This window comes from Chionomys nivalis, chromosome 4 (genome assembly GCF_950005125.1).
Source record: "Chionomys nivalis chromosome 4, mChiNiv1.1, whole genome shotgun sequence".
NCBI lineage: Eukaryota > Metazoa > Chordata > Mammalia > Rodentia > Cricetidae > Chionomys > Chionomys nivalis.
Genome location: NC_080089.1, coordinates 20,981,252 through 20,994,590, shown reverse-complemented (window position 1 = coordinate 20,994,590; position 13,339 = coordinate 20,981,252). Strand labels below are relative to the sequence as shown.

General features: G+C 50.5%; 1 protein-coding gene across 15 annotated transcripts in view; it reads right to left on the bottom strand.

Moving 5' to 3' along the window:
- Dnm2 (dynamin 2) overlaps nt 1–13,339 on the bottom strand; it is a 91,955-nt gene that overhangs the window by 5,177 nt on the left and 73,439 nt on the right. For 10 of the 15 annotated variants that reach the window (XM_057767888.1, XM_057767880.1, XM_057767887.1 and 7 more), the window contains 4 exons: nt 12,833–12,844; nt 9,364–9,477; nt 3,075–3,184; nt 1,512–1,623 (listed from right to left, as the gene is read on the bottom strand). In XM_057767888.1, the coding sequence (XP_057623871.1) occupies nt 1,512–1,623; nt 3,075–3,184; nt 9,364–9,477; nt 12,833–12,844 (348 nt within the window). The remainder of the gene's footprint in view (nt 1–1,511; nt 1,624–3,074; nt 3,185–9,363; nt 9,478–12,832; nt 12,845–13,339) is intronic. The other 5 variants (XM_057767890.1, XM_057767889.1, XM_057767877.1 and 2 more) reach the window with 1 other exon arrangement.

The window sequence follows — 13,339 nt, the reverse complement described above, 5'->3', positions numbered from 1 at the left end:
CGGGTCCTCTGGAAGAGTGGCCAGTGCTTTTATCTGCTGAGTTATATTTCTAGAACAGCACTATATTTGTGAAGCTCTTGAACCTTCAGGAAATGTGGCTGAGCTGGAGGCTGCATCCCTGGAGACACCTAGCCCTGTCACATCTTCCCATTTCCTGCCTCTGAACCTCGATCACTGCCAGGGTAGATAACGTAAGCAGAGCAGCTATGTACAGAGCCAAGCAGGACACCTCTCCCTTAGCTGTGTGTATCAGGTATTTACTGATTTGTGTCTATCTGTATGTATGTATATGTGAGTATCACCCCTACAAGCTGTTCCTCCTGCTTCTGCTTCCCAAGTGCTGGGATTAAAGACCTGTGTCACCAACGCCTGGCAGTTTTTAAATTTTTAAAATTAAATTTTATGTTAGGTGTGGTAGCCCAAGTCTTTAATTCTACTCAGAAGGTAGAGGCAGATAAATCTCTGTGAGTTCAAGGCCAGCCTGGTCTACATAGTGAGCTGTGGGCTAGGCAGAGCCACACAGAGACCCAGCCTCAAAAAACAAAACAAAACAAACAATAACAACAAAACCCTCGAAAAACCCACATTTATGTCTTGTACACGTATATATTTGTGTAAACATGTGTGTGCTGTGCCATGGCACATGTGTGTAGGTCAGAAAACAACTTGTGGGAATCAGTTCTCCATTATGTGGGTCTTAGGGCTCAAACTTGCATCATACGGCTTTGCAGCAAGCATGTTCAGTCCCTTAATCATCTTACTGGCCCACATTTTGAGACAGGCACTCTCTCTGAATTTGGAGTGCACTGATTTTTCTAGGCTGCCTGTTAAGTGGGCTTCAGGGATCCATACACTGTTTTCATCCCAGGTGCCTGCACTGTACAAGACTGGGGTTACAGGCAGACACACGGTTTGTGTCTGGCTTTCTACTAGGGTTCTGGGGATCCAAACTAAAGTCTTCTTACACAGCAGGTACTTTTCATCTGAGCTATCTTCCTAGTCTCACACTGCATTAATGATTGATTGGCCTGTTTTTTTGAGACAGGTGTGTAGCTCTGGCTGGCCTAGAACTCACTGGGAAGACCAGAGTTACTTATTTTTTTTAACTTATTATTTATCTATTTATTTATTAAAGATGTCTGCCTCCTTACCTCCACCACCTCTCATTTCCCTCCCCCTCCCCCTAGAAGAGTTACTTTTTGAGACAAGTCTCTCACCAGGACCAGGGGTACTGATGTGGTGAGGCCGGCAGGCTACTGGGCTGCAGCAGTCCGCCTCTCCCTGCCTCCCCGGCACTAGGACTGCAAGCATGCACCACCACACTTGGCTATTGTTTATGTGAGCTCGAGGGATTGACCTCAGGTCCTTATGCTTGTAGTGCGAACATCTAAGCCATTTCCACAGACTCTGGCAGGTATTTTTACCACTGACACCTTTGGCCTAGAAATGACTAGTCCCTTCTCCCAGGCAGCCTCTGGTATGTCATCTATGCAGGGAAGGTAGCTCCTTACCTGGTCCTTCTCTGGGTAGACCCCAGCTCGCAGGAACGAAGCCTTCCAGCTGTCCACGTCTTCCTGGGAGTCGCAAGCCAGTTCGATTTGTCGTAGGTCCTTGTAGACATTCCTGGAGTAGGAGATAGAAAGGGACTTGGCTGACCACTAAAAGCAGGGGTCTGGGGGTAGGGTGTGTCTCTGCCTGACCTGGGCATAAAGGTACCGTCCCCAGTTTGTTATAGGGATTCTGAATGTGTGTGCATGTATACTTTAGCGCACCAAGTACCACAAACACACACACACACACACACACAAAATCATCAGAGCAAGTGAATATGGCATAGAAGTGTTGATAGCTTGTCACTTATTTATAGGGCAGGGCTTGCTACACAGCCAACGCCAGCCTCACACTTAGAACGTCCTGCCTCAGGCTCCTGTGTGCTGGGGTTAGAGGTGTGTGCCACCATGCCTGTCATTCCAACCTGGTATTTGAGCTCAGTCATTTTGTCTCTGTATTATCAACCTGACACAGGTCTGCCTGCGGAGCACAAGCTCACCGTTGTGGGGAGACTCAAACTCAGTAGAGTGGCACACGACACCATGCAATCCCTAGGCAAGGGGGAAAAGCCTGGGCCACCAGCAAGGGAAAGGGAATGAGTAAGCATGCAAGCCCTCATCTGTTTCTGACGGGGATGACTCAGGCTCCTGCTGTCCAGACTGCCTCACTTTTTGTCCCGCACCCCACCCCGGATTTTCAAGACAGGGTTTCTCTGGAGCCCTGGCTGTCCTGAAATTCTATCTGTAGACCAAGCGGCTAGCCTCGAACTCAAGAGATCCATGTGCCTCTGCTCTGGCTTGGAAACTCCCACTGAGGTGTCTGCAGGGAAGACCACAGTTAACAATGTCCATCAGAACTTCCAACCACAGCAGAAACAAACTCAACCTGCACTGCCTGGTGTGGCAGCCCCAGACAACGGACAGCTGAAAATTCTCAATTATTATAATGATGGTTGTGTGTGTCTGTCCGTCTGTCCATGCATGAAGGCCATCTTTATGTTTTTCTAGGGAATGAGTTTGGGCCACTTCATCAGCTCACTTTCACTGGGGGACTCTGGGCAGGCACTCTGTCACCGAGCACCGTGTACACCTTCTATCACTGAATGCTCTCTATACATGAGGAGTGGGACCAGGGCAAGTTAGTAGGTCAGTCTGTGGGCATGGAGGTGTGCACGGGCAGGTAGAGGCTAGAACCAACACGGTGCCTTCCTCACTTTCTATGCACCTTCCTCTTTGAGACATGGTCTGTTTCACTGGCCTGACATTTACAGAACTGGCTAGACGGGGCTAGAGACCACCAGGGGCCCTCCTGTTTCTCCCCCAGTCCCGTGCCAGTCTTCTCCCTGTGAGTGTGGGAGGGTTGGACTGGTCCTCACACTTACTGCATCCGTTTCAATCGTCTGTATCCATGGTGCTCTGCCCTCACCTCACTACACAGAACTACCCCCAGGACAGGACTCTGGAAACCTGTGCACAAGGTTGCCACTAAGATCTCCTGGGACCCCACCCCTGCAGGCTCCTCACCTCTGCTCCGTGTTGAAGATGGCAAACACGTGCTTGTTGGACATGAAGCCCTTCTCCACATCCCGGATTTTGAGGTTGTCCAGTGGCAGCATGTACTTCTTCTCTTTCTCCTGAGGAGAGAGGGTAGAAGCCTCACCTGGGCTGACAGGGCAGAGCCTTCAATCACCAGAAAGCTATCCCAACACCTGACTTGGTGTGATGAGAACTGCCACCCCCTTGCTCACTTGAATGTTCCCTCAAAATTACAGGTCTCATATGTGTCCAAGGCCTCTGTCCAGGATGTTTCTGCCCTAACACCCTACATGGCCTCCTCCTTGCCTTCTTAAGGTCTCTCAGCAGCTCCTAGACAGATGCCTATCAATTCTGTTCCCCATCTAGAGAACACAAGCAGTGGGTGCTCAAACTGCTCAGCCCTAACTCCATTCCCAGGTGGTCCTCCCCACTTCTTGACAGAATCTGGTTCACACCACTGAGTTATGGTGACAATCCCACTCACAGGGAAGGAGTCTGAAGCACTGAGAGGCCACCTCGGGCGGCATACCCGGGAAGCTGGTGCCGGGGCACCAATGCCATAGAAGTATCATTGGCTTTGTGAGTCACCATCTCTCTTTCTTTTACTCTATGCTTGGAATCAAGCCCAGGTTTTCGTGCATGCCAGGCAAGCACTAGCACTGAAGCCAACCCAAGCCTTTTTTTTTTTCTAAATTTCTGGCGATGGAACCCAGGAATGCACTCACAGGTAAGCATTCCACTGCTGGGCCACGCAGGCAGCCCTCTTCTCATTTCAGACAGGGCTCATTAAGTTACCCAGAACATCTTTAAGTTCCAAACCACCTGTCTCAGCCTCCCAAGTAGCAGCCATGATAGGTCTGAGCCAGCTAGCTTCTTTACAACTCCCAGTCACGTGACCGGCAGCAGTGGCCACAGTCAAAGCCTCATCAATCCGCTCACAGAACTCTTCCTTTTACGTCTGCTCAGAGTAGGAAGCTGGCTGTCCAGGGACACAGCGCAGGGGCTCACTGTGTAATCTAGGTAAGGCTGCAGATAAAAGTCAGCTCTTTGTGGGGACTTTCTTCACTATTTAGACTTAAAATGAAACAAAAACAAAGTTTCAACATAGCCCAGGCTAGCCTCCAACTTGCTATACAGCTGAGGATGACCTTGAATTCCTGATCCTCCTGCCTGTGCCTCACAAGAGTGGCAATGAGTTACAGGCCCAAACCACCAATCACACCCAGGTCATGCAGTACTAGGATGAACCAGGCCCTGTGCACGCTAGGCAAGGCTCTAACAACTGAGCCTAGCCTTAGGCCCTCACCTGGACATCTTCTGTGTGTGGTATACGCACATGTTGGGGGAGAAGCGAGAAAACGCCTACTTTCTTGAGACAACATTATACTAAACCAGGAGCTAGGATGTCAGCCAGCAAACCCCAGCCATCCACTACAGAGCTGGGTGGGGTGTGATCTCGGTTCCCCATGCTGCAGTGTTATTCTTCTCCACAGTTAGCCCCCAGGCTCAACCTAGCCATCTTTCGTGACTCTTTCTCATGTTTCTGCGCTACCATAAAACCCCAGAAGAAGAATTTTGGAATACCACCTCTGAATCTGTCAGCAGCTACAGTGCTGAAAGGGAAGGGTAGGGACTAGTTGAACACTACGAGTACCTGTGTTAAACTCCACTCTGCCTTTCCAGGCTGTGTGCCTCAGGACAAACTGCTGCTCCTCTCTGTATCCCTCTTCCCCACCTGTCCAAGGAATGCTGAGTCTCACCATGGGGAAGGTAGTACGGTTCTGGGTCCAGGTTTCCTGTTGCTGCTCTGGACTGACTCCCAGTCAGCCTCAGGAGCTCTGACTGCCTGACTGGAGCACAGCTGGGGCCGTGTAGGGTGGAACACCCAACATATGCACTACATGCTGGGAGCCTCAAACAGGGAGGGCAGCCTTGAAGTCTGCCTGGTTATAAGGCACAAAGTTGGGAATTTGAGGACCTCTGAAGGGGCTCCTGTTTCCTGAGGGGTAAGTGCCCAGAGGAACTCTGTGGCCTGCACCCTATGATGTCATGAGGCAGTAAGTCTCCCACCAGCAGGCCAGGGCCAAGTAACTGAGTCACAGACATCCAGGCTGCTACATCTGGAACTGTTTATATATGATCCCGCCCAGGATCAGGAGGCTGCCATCTCATTCACACGCACATGCAAAAGAATGTGCATGCGCCTGCTCGACTGCACAACTGCACAGGGACCGCCTTCTGTGGCGCATGCGCCTGCTCGACTGCACAACTGCACAGGGACTGCCTTCTGTGGCGCATGCGCCTGCTCGACTGCACAACTGCACAGGGACCGCTTTCTGTGGCACTGGCTATTGACTCCAGCCCTCCTCCAGCCTGCCTTCAGATTTCCTGAAAACCCCAACTTTCTCTAGATCTGAGCCAGTCACCCTGGCCTGGCCACGTCAGAAGAGTCCAGGTGCAAGGATGAAGACGTGAAGGCTCCTGTCCTGCACTGAACTGCCATCCCTGCCATCCCAGTGTTCAGACTAGCTGTTCAGCAGGCTGTGATATGTACAGTAGTCTGCACATTGGTTAGGCTGGGCTTGGGCCAGCAGCAGTGGGAACAGATTACCCGAGGTGAGTACCACCCTCTGTGCCACTGTCTCCACCACGGAAGATTCTGGAAGGAAGAAGGTGGGAAATGTAGCCCCAGAATTGAGAGCCCTGGGCTGGGAGGGATGTCCTCAGCTGAACTGAGCCTTTCTCCTTGCTTTCTTTTCAAGTGGCACTATTCTCTGTTTTTTGTTTTCTTTATTCCTAAAATAAAGAAAAGGTGCCATCTGGTCTTTACAGAAGGCTTGTCTACAAAGTGGCTTCTCACAGATGGCTGCTACCTGCGATGCTGAGGGCCCTGGATTCCAGCTTGTTTTATCTTTAGCACTTGTTCTATCTTCACTGCGGTTGCTGTAGTAGGCTTGAGTGCACGGTCCTTCCCAGCGAGGGGAAGAAGCTCTCAGTATACATCTTGTCAGGTAGGCCCAGGGCTCCTCTGCAATGGCCTCTCCATGACAGGCTCTGGAAAACCACACACATACTCCTGGTCTGCCCATCTGTCAGGTTGCTTTTCTTAGAGTGCTGGAGCTAAAACCCAGAAACTCAACACTGGGGTGCCTCACCCTGGGGGGCACAATCCCTGACAGTTTGATGAGCTACATAGAAAAGCTGGTCAGGTCACGCAACTGGGCTCTCCAGGGAGCACTGTGTAGGCTGGCTCCCTGAACGTCTTTGAGGCAGGGATCACCAGGCTCACAGATGCAGAGACAGGAACAGGGATAAATCCAATTATAGCATAAGTGAAATAATTTTAAGAACAGCAAAAGGAGGTTGAAGAGATAGGTAGTTAGAAGCACAGCCTGCTCTTTCAGAAGTTCGAGTCCCAGCACCCATGAAACAGCTAACAGCTTTTGTAGTAAGTCCCAGAAGATCCTATGCCCTCCTCTTACCTCTGAGGGCAGAGCATGCACATGGCAGACAGACAGACACGTAGAACACCACCCATACACATAAAGATGTAAAAATATAAACAAACAAACATAAAACCAAAACAAAGCAAAACAAACCCACAAAAAAGCCCTTGGGGCCCACAATGTGTCTCAGTGGATAAGCCAGTGGATAAACCAGCTTGTTACTAAGCCTGATAACCTGGGCCCGATCCCTGACCACATGGTGGAAAGAAGCAACTGCTCACTACAAGTTGTCCTCTGACCTCCATATGTATGTATACCATGGCACATGCATACCCGCATACACACACACATACAATAAATAAATAAATGTAAAACTTAAGAAACAGAAAAGAGGAGGTAAAACCCCACCACCTCAGTCAGCCACTGAGGAGCAACCGGATCTACACCAGTGGCCACTGGGAGAAGCCTGCAGTTTTAGAGGCTTCAGATACCCCAGAAATGTCCATGGTAGCTCACTGATAGAGTCCTTCAGGTTCTAGAATCATCCAGAAGTAAGCCTGTGGCCTTATGTGGAAAAGGGAAGCCAGGCATCACCTCCAAACACCCCCGAATAAACACATCTGTCTTGGGTGCGGGAATGGCCTGAACTCAGGGCAGAGGTGCCCCTCCGAGAGCTGCCATTAAGTGTCTCCTCCAAACAGGAACCCTTCCTTATTCTGCGACATGAGCCAGCCACCTTCCAAGGCTTCAGTTTCCTCACCTAGTCATGGCAGTGCCAATCCCAAGGTGGACTTGAGGACTTGTAAGATGGCTCAGAGGGTAAAGGGGCTGGCAGCCAATGCTACCCACCTGAGTCTGACCAGTAACAGAGAGCACAAGTCTTGGAAGTTGCATTCAGACTTCCATGTCCTCTGTCTCAATTGTACACATACACTCACATAAATAAATGTAACACATTTAAAGTCTATAAAGAAATAGAGGAACATGCCTTCTGCATGTAGCTTACCTAATCTGTGAGCCTGGCACGGAGTGAGGCCTTGTGGGCATGCAAGCTTTCTATCTTTTTTTTCTGTTTGTTTTTCAAGACAGGTTTCTCTTGTAATAGGCCTGGTTGTCCTGGAACTCTCTGTAAGCCTTTAACTGACAGAGATCCTCCTGCCTCTGCCTTTTTAAAAAAATCCCATTTATGTACATTGATGTTTTGCCTGCATAAGGGTGTCAGGTACCCTAGAAGTGGAGTTACAGACTATTGTGAGTGGCCATGTGGATACTAGGAATTGAACTCTGGTCCTCTATAAGAACAGATGGTGCTCGTAGCTGCTCAGCCATCTCTGCAGCCCCCCTGCTTCTGTCTTCTGAGTACTAGGATTAAAGGTGCATGCTGAAACTCCCCCTGCCTTTCAGTTGTCCGGCTGCCCCAGTTCTCCAGAGTGGGTCACCTCCATCTTTGTCCTCCTAAACCTCACAGCAACAACCAGAGAAGCCTGGGGCTCAGTGGGTAGAGTGTCTCCTTACACATACAAAGCCCGGGGCTCAGTGGGGAGAGTGTCTCCTTACACATACAAAGCCCGGGGCTCAGTGGGGAGAGTGTCGCCTTAACACATACAAAGCCCTGAACTCCATTCTTGCCTCATAAGCCCAATGTGGTGGTGCATGCCTGTCATCCCAGCACAGGGAGGTTGAGGCAGGAGGACCACAAGTGTTACCCTGAGCTACATAGTGAATTCAAATCCAGCCTGTGTTCTTTTTGTTTTGTTTTTTGAAGAAAAAAAAAAAAAAGACCAGAGAAGTCTGGCCTTGCCAGTGACAGTACCTACAGCATTTCAGGGGCCAGGGCCCCAGCTGGCCAGCTTCTAAGAAAGGACAATGAAATACGCAGGATAGGCTTTCTGTCCCATGCTCAAGTCCCAGCACTCCTTTGTGCACTGATGGTGAAGGTCCCTCCTATATATATGGTGGCTAGAAGACCCTGCAGAGGTGACTGCGGATACAAACCACTGGAGCGCATGCTGGGAGCAGGGCCCTGTGCGAGACCTGGGACTATATCACCCCTCAGCTCCCTTAACAGTGGCAGAGAACTCAGGGTAGGGTCCACCCTTCATAGAGAAGTGTATGCATGGTAAAGTTTCAGGGAAACAAGGCTACCCTTGAACTAGTACTGAAGGATGGGGCCGGGAACTCTTGGTCCTGAGTGCTGGCATCAGAGGCACGACCACCACGTCTGGTTCATGTGATGCTGAGTGAGGATGGAACCCAAGGTTTCATGTGTGCTAAGCAGGGATTCTACTGACTGAGCTATAGCCCTCATCCAATTTCTTTCTCTTTTTCATTTCTCTTTTGTGAAGGTCCTATGTACATCTGTATGTGTAGGCACACATATGTGTACATATGGAAGCCAGACAACCACTTCAGGTATCATTTCTCAGGTGCTACCCTCTGGCTTTTTGAGACAGGCCTCTCATTTGCCTGGAATGTGCCAGCAGGCCCTGTGTCTGCCTTACCTGTTGAGACTATGAGCACATACTGCATAGGTTCTGGGATTGCAGTCAGGTCTTCTGGGGCAGGACAAGTATTTTACCCACTGAACTGTCTGCTCCTGGGCCTTGAGACAGACTCTTCCTATGTAACCTGGACAGATCTGGAAGTTACCACATATCCCAGGCTGCCTGTACTCCTTCTCAGTGTGGAGATTTCAACATGTTACCATGCCTGACTGTAAACTCGCTTTCTCAAGTGACTGAAGGAACAAACAAGTGCTGGCAAAGGGAATCGGTTTTGGAATCACCTCCTTCTCTCACCTTATCAGGCCACCCTTGTCCCCAACTGCTCACCTCCTCATCCTTGTACCAAGAGAGGGACTCTGCCGTCAGCACAAACCAGTACTCCTTGGAGCCACCCTTCATCAAGCTGATATTGTTGATGGTCAGCCAGCCCCTGCGGATCACCTGGTGGGAAGAACTCATCTTAGCAGGAAGGAAAGCCTTGTTGCCTCGTCCACCCTATGCCCCTCCCCAGAATGGATGGAAGCCTGGTTCTGTGGCAGGGTTACCTCCAGCCCCAAGCCAGATCCTAGCTCCTAATCAACCCATGCAATCCCAGCTGGGAATCAGACAGGCAGCTGGGACAGGGGTGGGGATGGATGGAGATACAGACAAATAGGAAGCAAATCACTAGCCCAGGGATAAAACTGTGAGCTGGGACCCTAGAAGGCCCTCTGTGGTTAGAGTGATTTGAGTGACATGCAAAACGAAATGCACACCCTAGGAATGGCAAGGGCCTCGGGCCAGGAGGCGGGGACTAGGTCATAAGCAGTTTGATGTTAAGGAACTGCACTTCCTTGGGTCAAAGTAAGCAGAGATGCCTTGCTGGAGAACCCACACCACGCGATGGCTGTCACTTCCTGGGGTTGATCCACAGAGGTGGCACCCTCACACAAGCTCTTCCGTGTGTAGGTGACCAGTGCTAGGGACTATTTCCAGGGACCCTGAAAGGTCCCAGCTAACTTCAAGCACAGCGAGTGTACTTTTCAATGCATGACAACTCAGGGGTCTGGGCTGGGAGACATTCCATGGATAGGGCTCATTGGGCCTTATCTGTCATCTGGATGGGGAACAGAAGCCAGGCCAGCCTGGGGACTCACCTGACTACTAGGCGTAGACAGACTGGGGGGGTCACGTTTTCATGTTCCCGTGATCCCTGGGACACGGAGGCACATGTAGGCCTGAGCCCCCCACCTCCTGACCTGGGGATTCTGGGGGACAGCCGGAAGCATGCAGAGGTGGCAACAGAGATGCATGGGAATGAGGCAGCAACAGATGAGCCAGGCTGCAGAGCATGTGCTGTGCATAGCCATGGGTAGTTGGGGAGGCTGATGTCAGGGCTCCCAGGTAGGATGGAGTAGGAGAACCTAAAACAGTCTGGGGCCTGGAGTTGAGGCTTCCCCTTCCTTACCCTGTTGGCATCCAAAGCTGCCACACCTAAACAGGGCCTGTGTGCACCTACTCTGCTACAGTGGGTACATGCAGGCTCCAAGTTGCAGACCATGAAGGCTATAGCGGTCAGTAAAGTTTCAGGGACCCCTGTAAACCACTGAAGTCCCTTCTCGGGTTGGGAACAGCATAAGCTGCCACTTGGCATCCCTCATTCTCCCTGGGAGGTCAGGAGACCTCAGACTCATACAGTTGCCTGGAGGCCCAGGGAGGGCTCGATGTCCATGCTAGGAACAGAGTGACTGCCTCATACTGATTCATTCCAGAATGCCCTGGGCTCAGCTCTGGAGGTTCAGCATTCCACAAACACCCTTGACCCCAGACCACCTAGGCTGGCTTGTGAGGCTGGTGACCTGCAGCTGTGTTCTGTCCTGCCAGCATGGCAGAGGCCCTTTCACTTAGACAAGAGCTCCCTGGGCTTAGCCTCAGTCTCCACATGTCAGCCAAGGGAGAGAAACTGGGCTCCAGCTGCCACTGTACCCCAAGAAGAGCAATCTCATGTGGTAGGGTCTCTACTCCTGCATCTACAGGTGTGCCATCGTCCCCTGGAGGTCTGGCCCAGCTGCCTCCACTAAGGGTAAGAGCGGTCAGAGGGGCTGACTGGGCTGCAGGGCACATGGGCTGACAACAGGTCCCAAGGCACCCTTCCCTTCCAGGCCCCTGCCCGTGGAAACACCCCCGTGCAGTCTGAGACAAAACTCTGCCCTATGAGTAGATACAGACTGACCCCAGGAACAGAGAAGGCTGTGCATCCTTATCTCCAAGGCAGACTGGGAACCCAGGTAATATAATAGTTCTACCCAAGGTCTTAGGATAATAAGGAATCAGGGGAGAGGTGTGGCAACAGGAGAGGCAACTAAGGCTCCCATTTCTGGGGTACACAATGATAGGTATGCAGGCACACAGAAGAGAGAGGGCCCATCCTGGTGGCTTGGACAACAAGGTGAGCTCAGCAGGAGCCATGATGGTTTCCTCCCTGGGTGAAGATCACCTGGAAGGCCAAGTATGGCTTGGGTACTCAGAGGCTAGGACCAGTCAGGCCCATGGCCCTGTGATTGCACATGGCTTTGTGGCCAGAAGAATGGAATTAGATAGGAACAATGGCTATCTGGGCTAGAGGGGAAAAGCAGGACTTGACTGATTTACTCATGGCCTGAGAATGACCTAGTCCCTGGCCCCTCTTCTCTAACACTGGCCCAGGCTTCAACCTTGACCCAGCCTGCTTTTGCCAGGACCCAGGCCCATCAAGGACCCACCACTGGCACAGAACTGGCTCAACCTTTGCAAAGGCTCCAAACCCCAGGAATATCTTTGCAGAGGGCAGTGGTAGCAGCAGGAGAATATTCTGGAGAAAGGGGCCTGCCAGGGCTAGGGGCCAAGCTGCTCGCAGGGAGTACCTCCACCTAGAATCAGCTCTCAACAGAGCTGGGCCTCGCACCCTTCTGACACCCCAGCTCCCAGCCCTTGTGCAAAGGGAAGAAGTTACCCACAGTTAAGATGGCAAATACAATATGCACCAACTGACTGATGGGAGCTGCCCAGGAGCACAGCAACAACGTGCTGGGATTAATTAGTGATGTCTGTCCCAGGCAATGGATAAGAACAGGGGGAGAGTGGAACTGAACATCCACACTGATCATCCTATCTGCCACAGAGGCAGTAGGCTAGAGGTAATCTAATTATTTATGCCTGTCACGGGTACAGGAGTAGGAAAGCACATGGAGAAATTAAAAAATTACAACAATCAGTCACAACAGCTAGAGAATGGGGGAGTTGATGGCATGCATATTAAGAAAGAATGCCAGGACTGATTAGCAATGTCTGCCCCAGGCTCACTGTGGAGGAAAATCACAGGAAGAAGTGTTGGATCACTTAGTCATGTCTGCCATAGGCATAGAAAGGGCAAATTTCCACATGTGGTAATAACACAGGCTCTGGTCAGTCAGTCAGTGATGTCTGCACAGAAGGCAGAAAGGATAAGGGTGGGCAGCGGCAGGATCCAAGCAAAATCTTCCATGGTTAGGAAGCTGAGGGGGGATGGAGGCTATATGTGAACTGCGTATTTGCCATCTCTCAACTATGGACACCAGGAGAACCTGTAGCAACCAGCCAGGGAAGTGTGCCTCCCAGAAAGTAATTGGTTAGTATTTTTGTGAGAGCAAAAGATACCCAGGACAAGAGGTCCAGTTACAGCAGTGACATGTGGCTCCCCGGTTAGTTCATTTTTTAGTTGTTTGAGTAGAAGGTGAAGGGTGGATCTCCTTTGCTACTAGATTCTCTAAGTTAGCTACCACACTAAGCAGGTACTTACCAAGATCTCCCCCTTTGAGAATGTAAAGTTAGGGTTGTGGGTCAATCAAGAAAGAATAGGAAGAAGAGAGATGGAAGGGACGTGAAGGGACGAAGAAAGAGCGGAAAAAGCACAATGACAGGAGAAAGAAGAGCAGAGGAACAAAAAACAGCAAAAGAAAAAAAATGACATGCTATTAATTATATTCATGGTGTTAATATTTAATTCATTATCTTCTTCAAAACAAAAAAAAGCAACAACATATGTACTACCTATGGCAAGCGCAAAAAAAAAAAAAAGAAAGAAAATTCAAAATCATGCAATTGTTATATTTCTCCCCAATCTCGCTCTAAATCGTGCAAGATACAACAGCACAGCACCCCACCCTCACCCCAGCCTGACATGGGAAGGGGGTTGGGGGACAGTAGCAGAAACTGGACAGAAAAAGCCCAACCAGACATATAATACTGGTATCTATGAAGCCATTCATAAATATACAAGGCCTCTGAAGCTGGGGTAAGATATAAA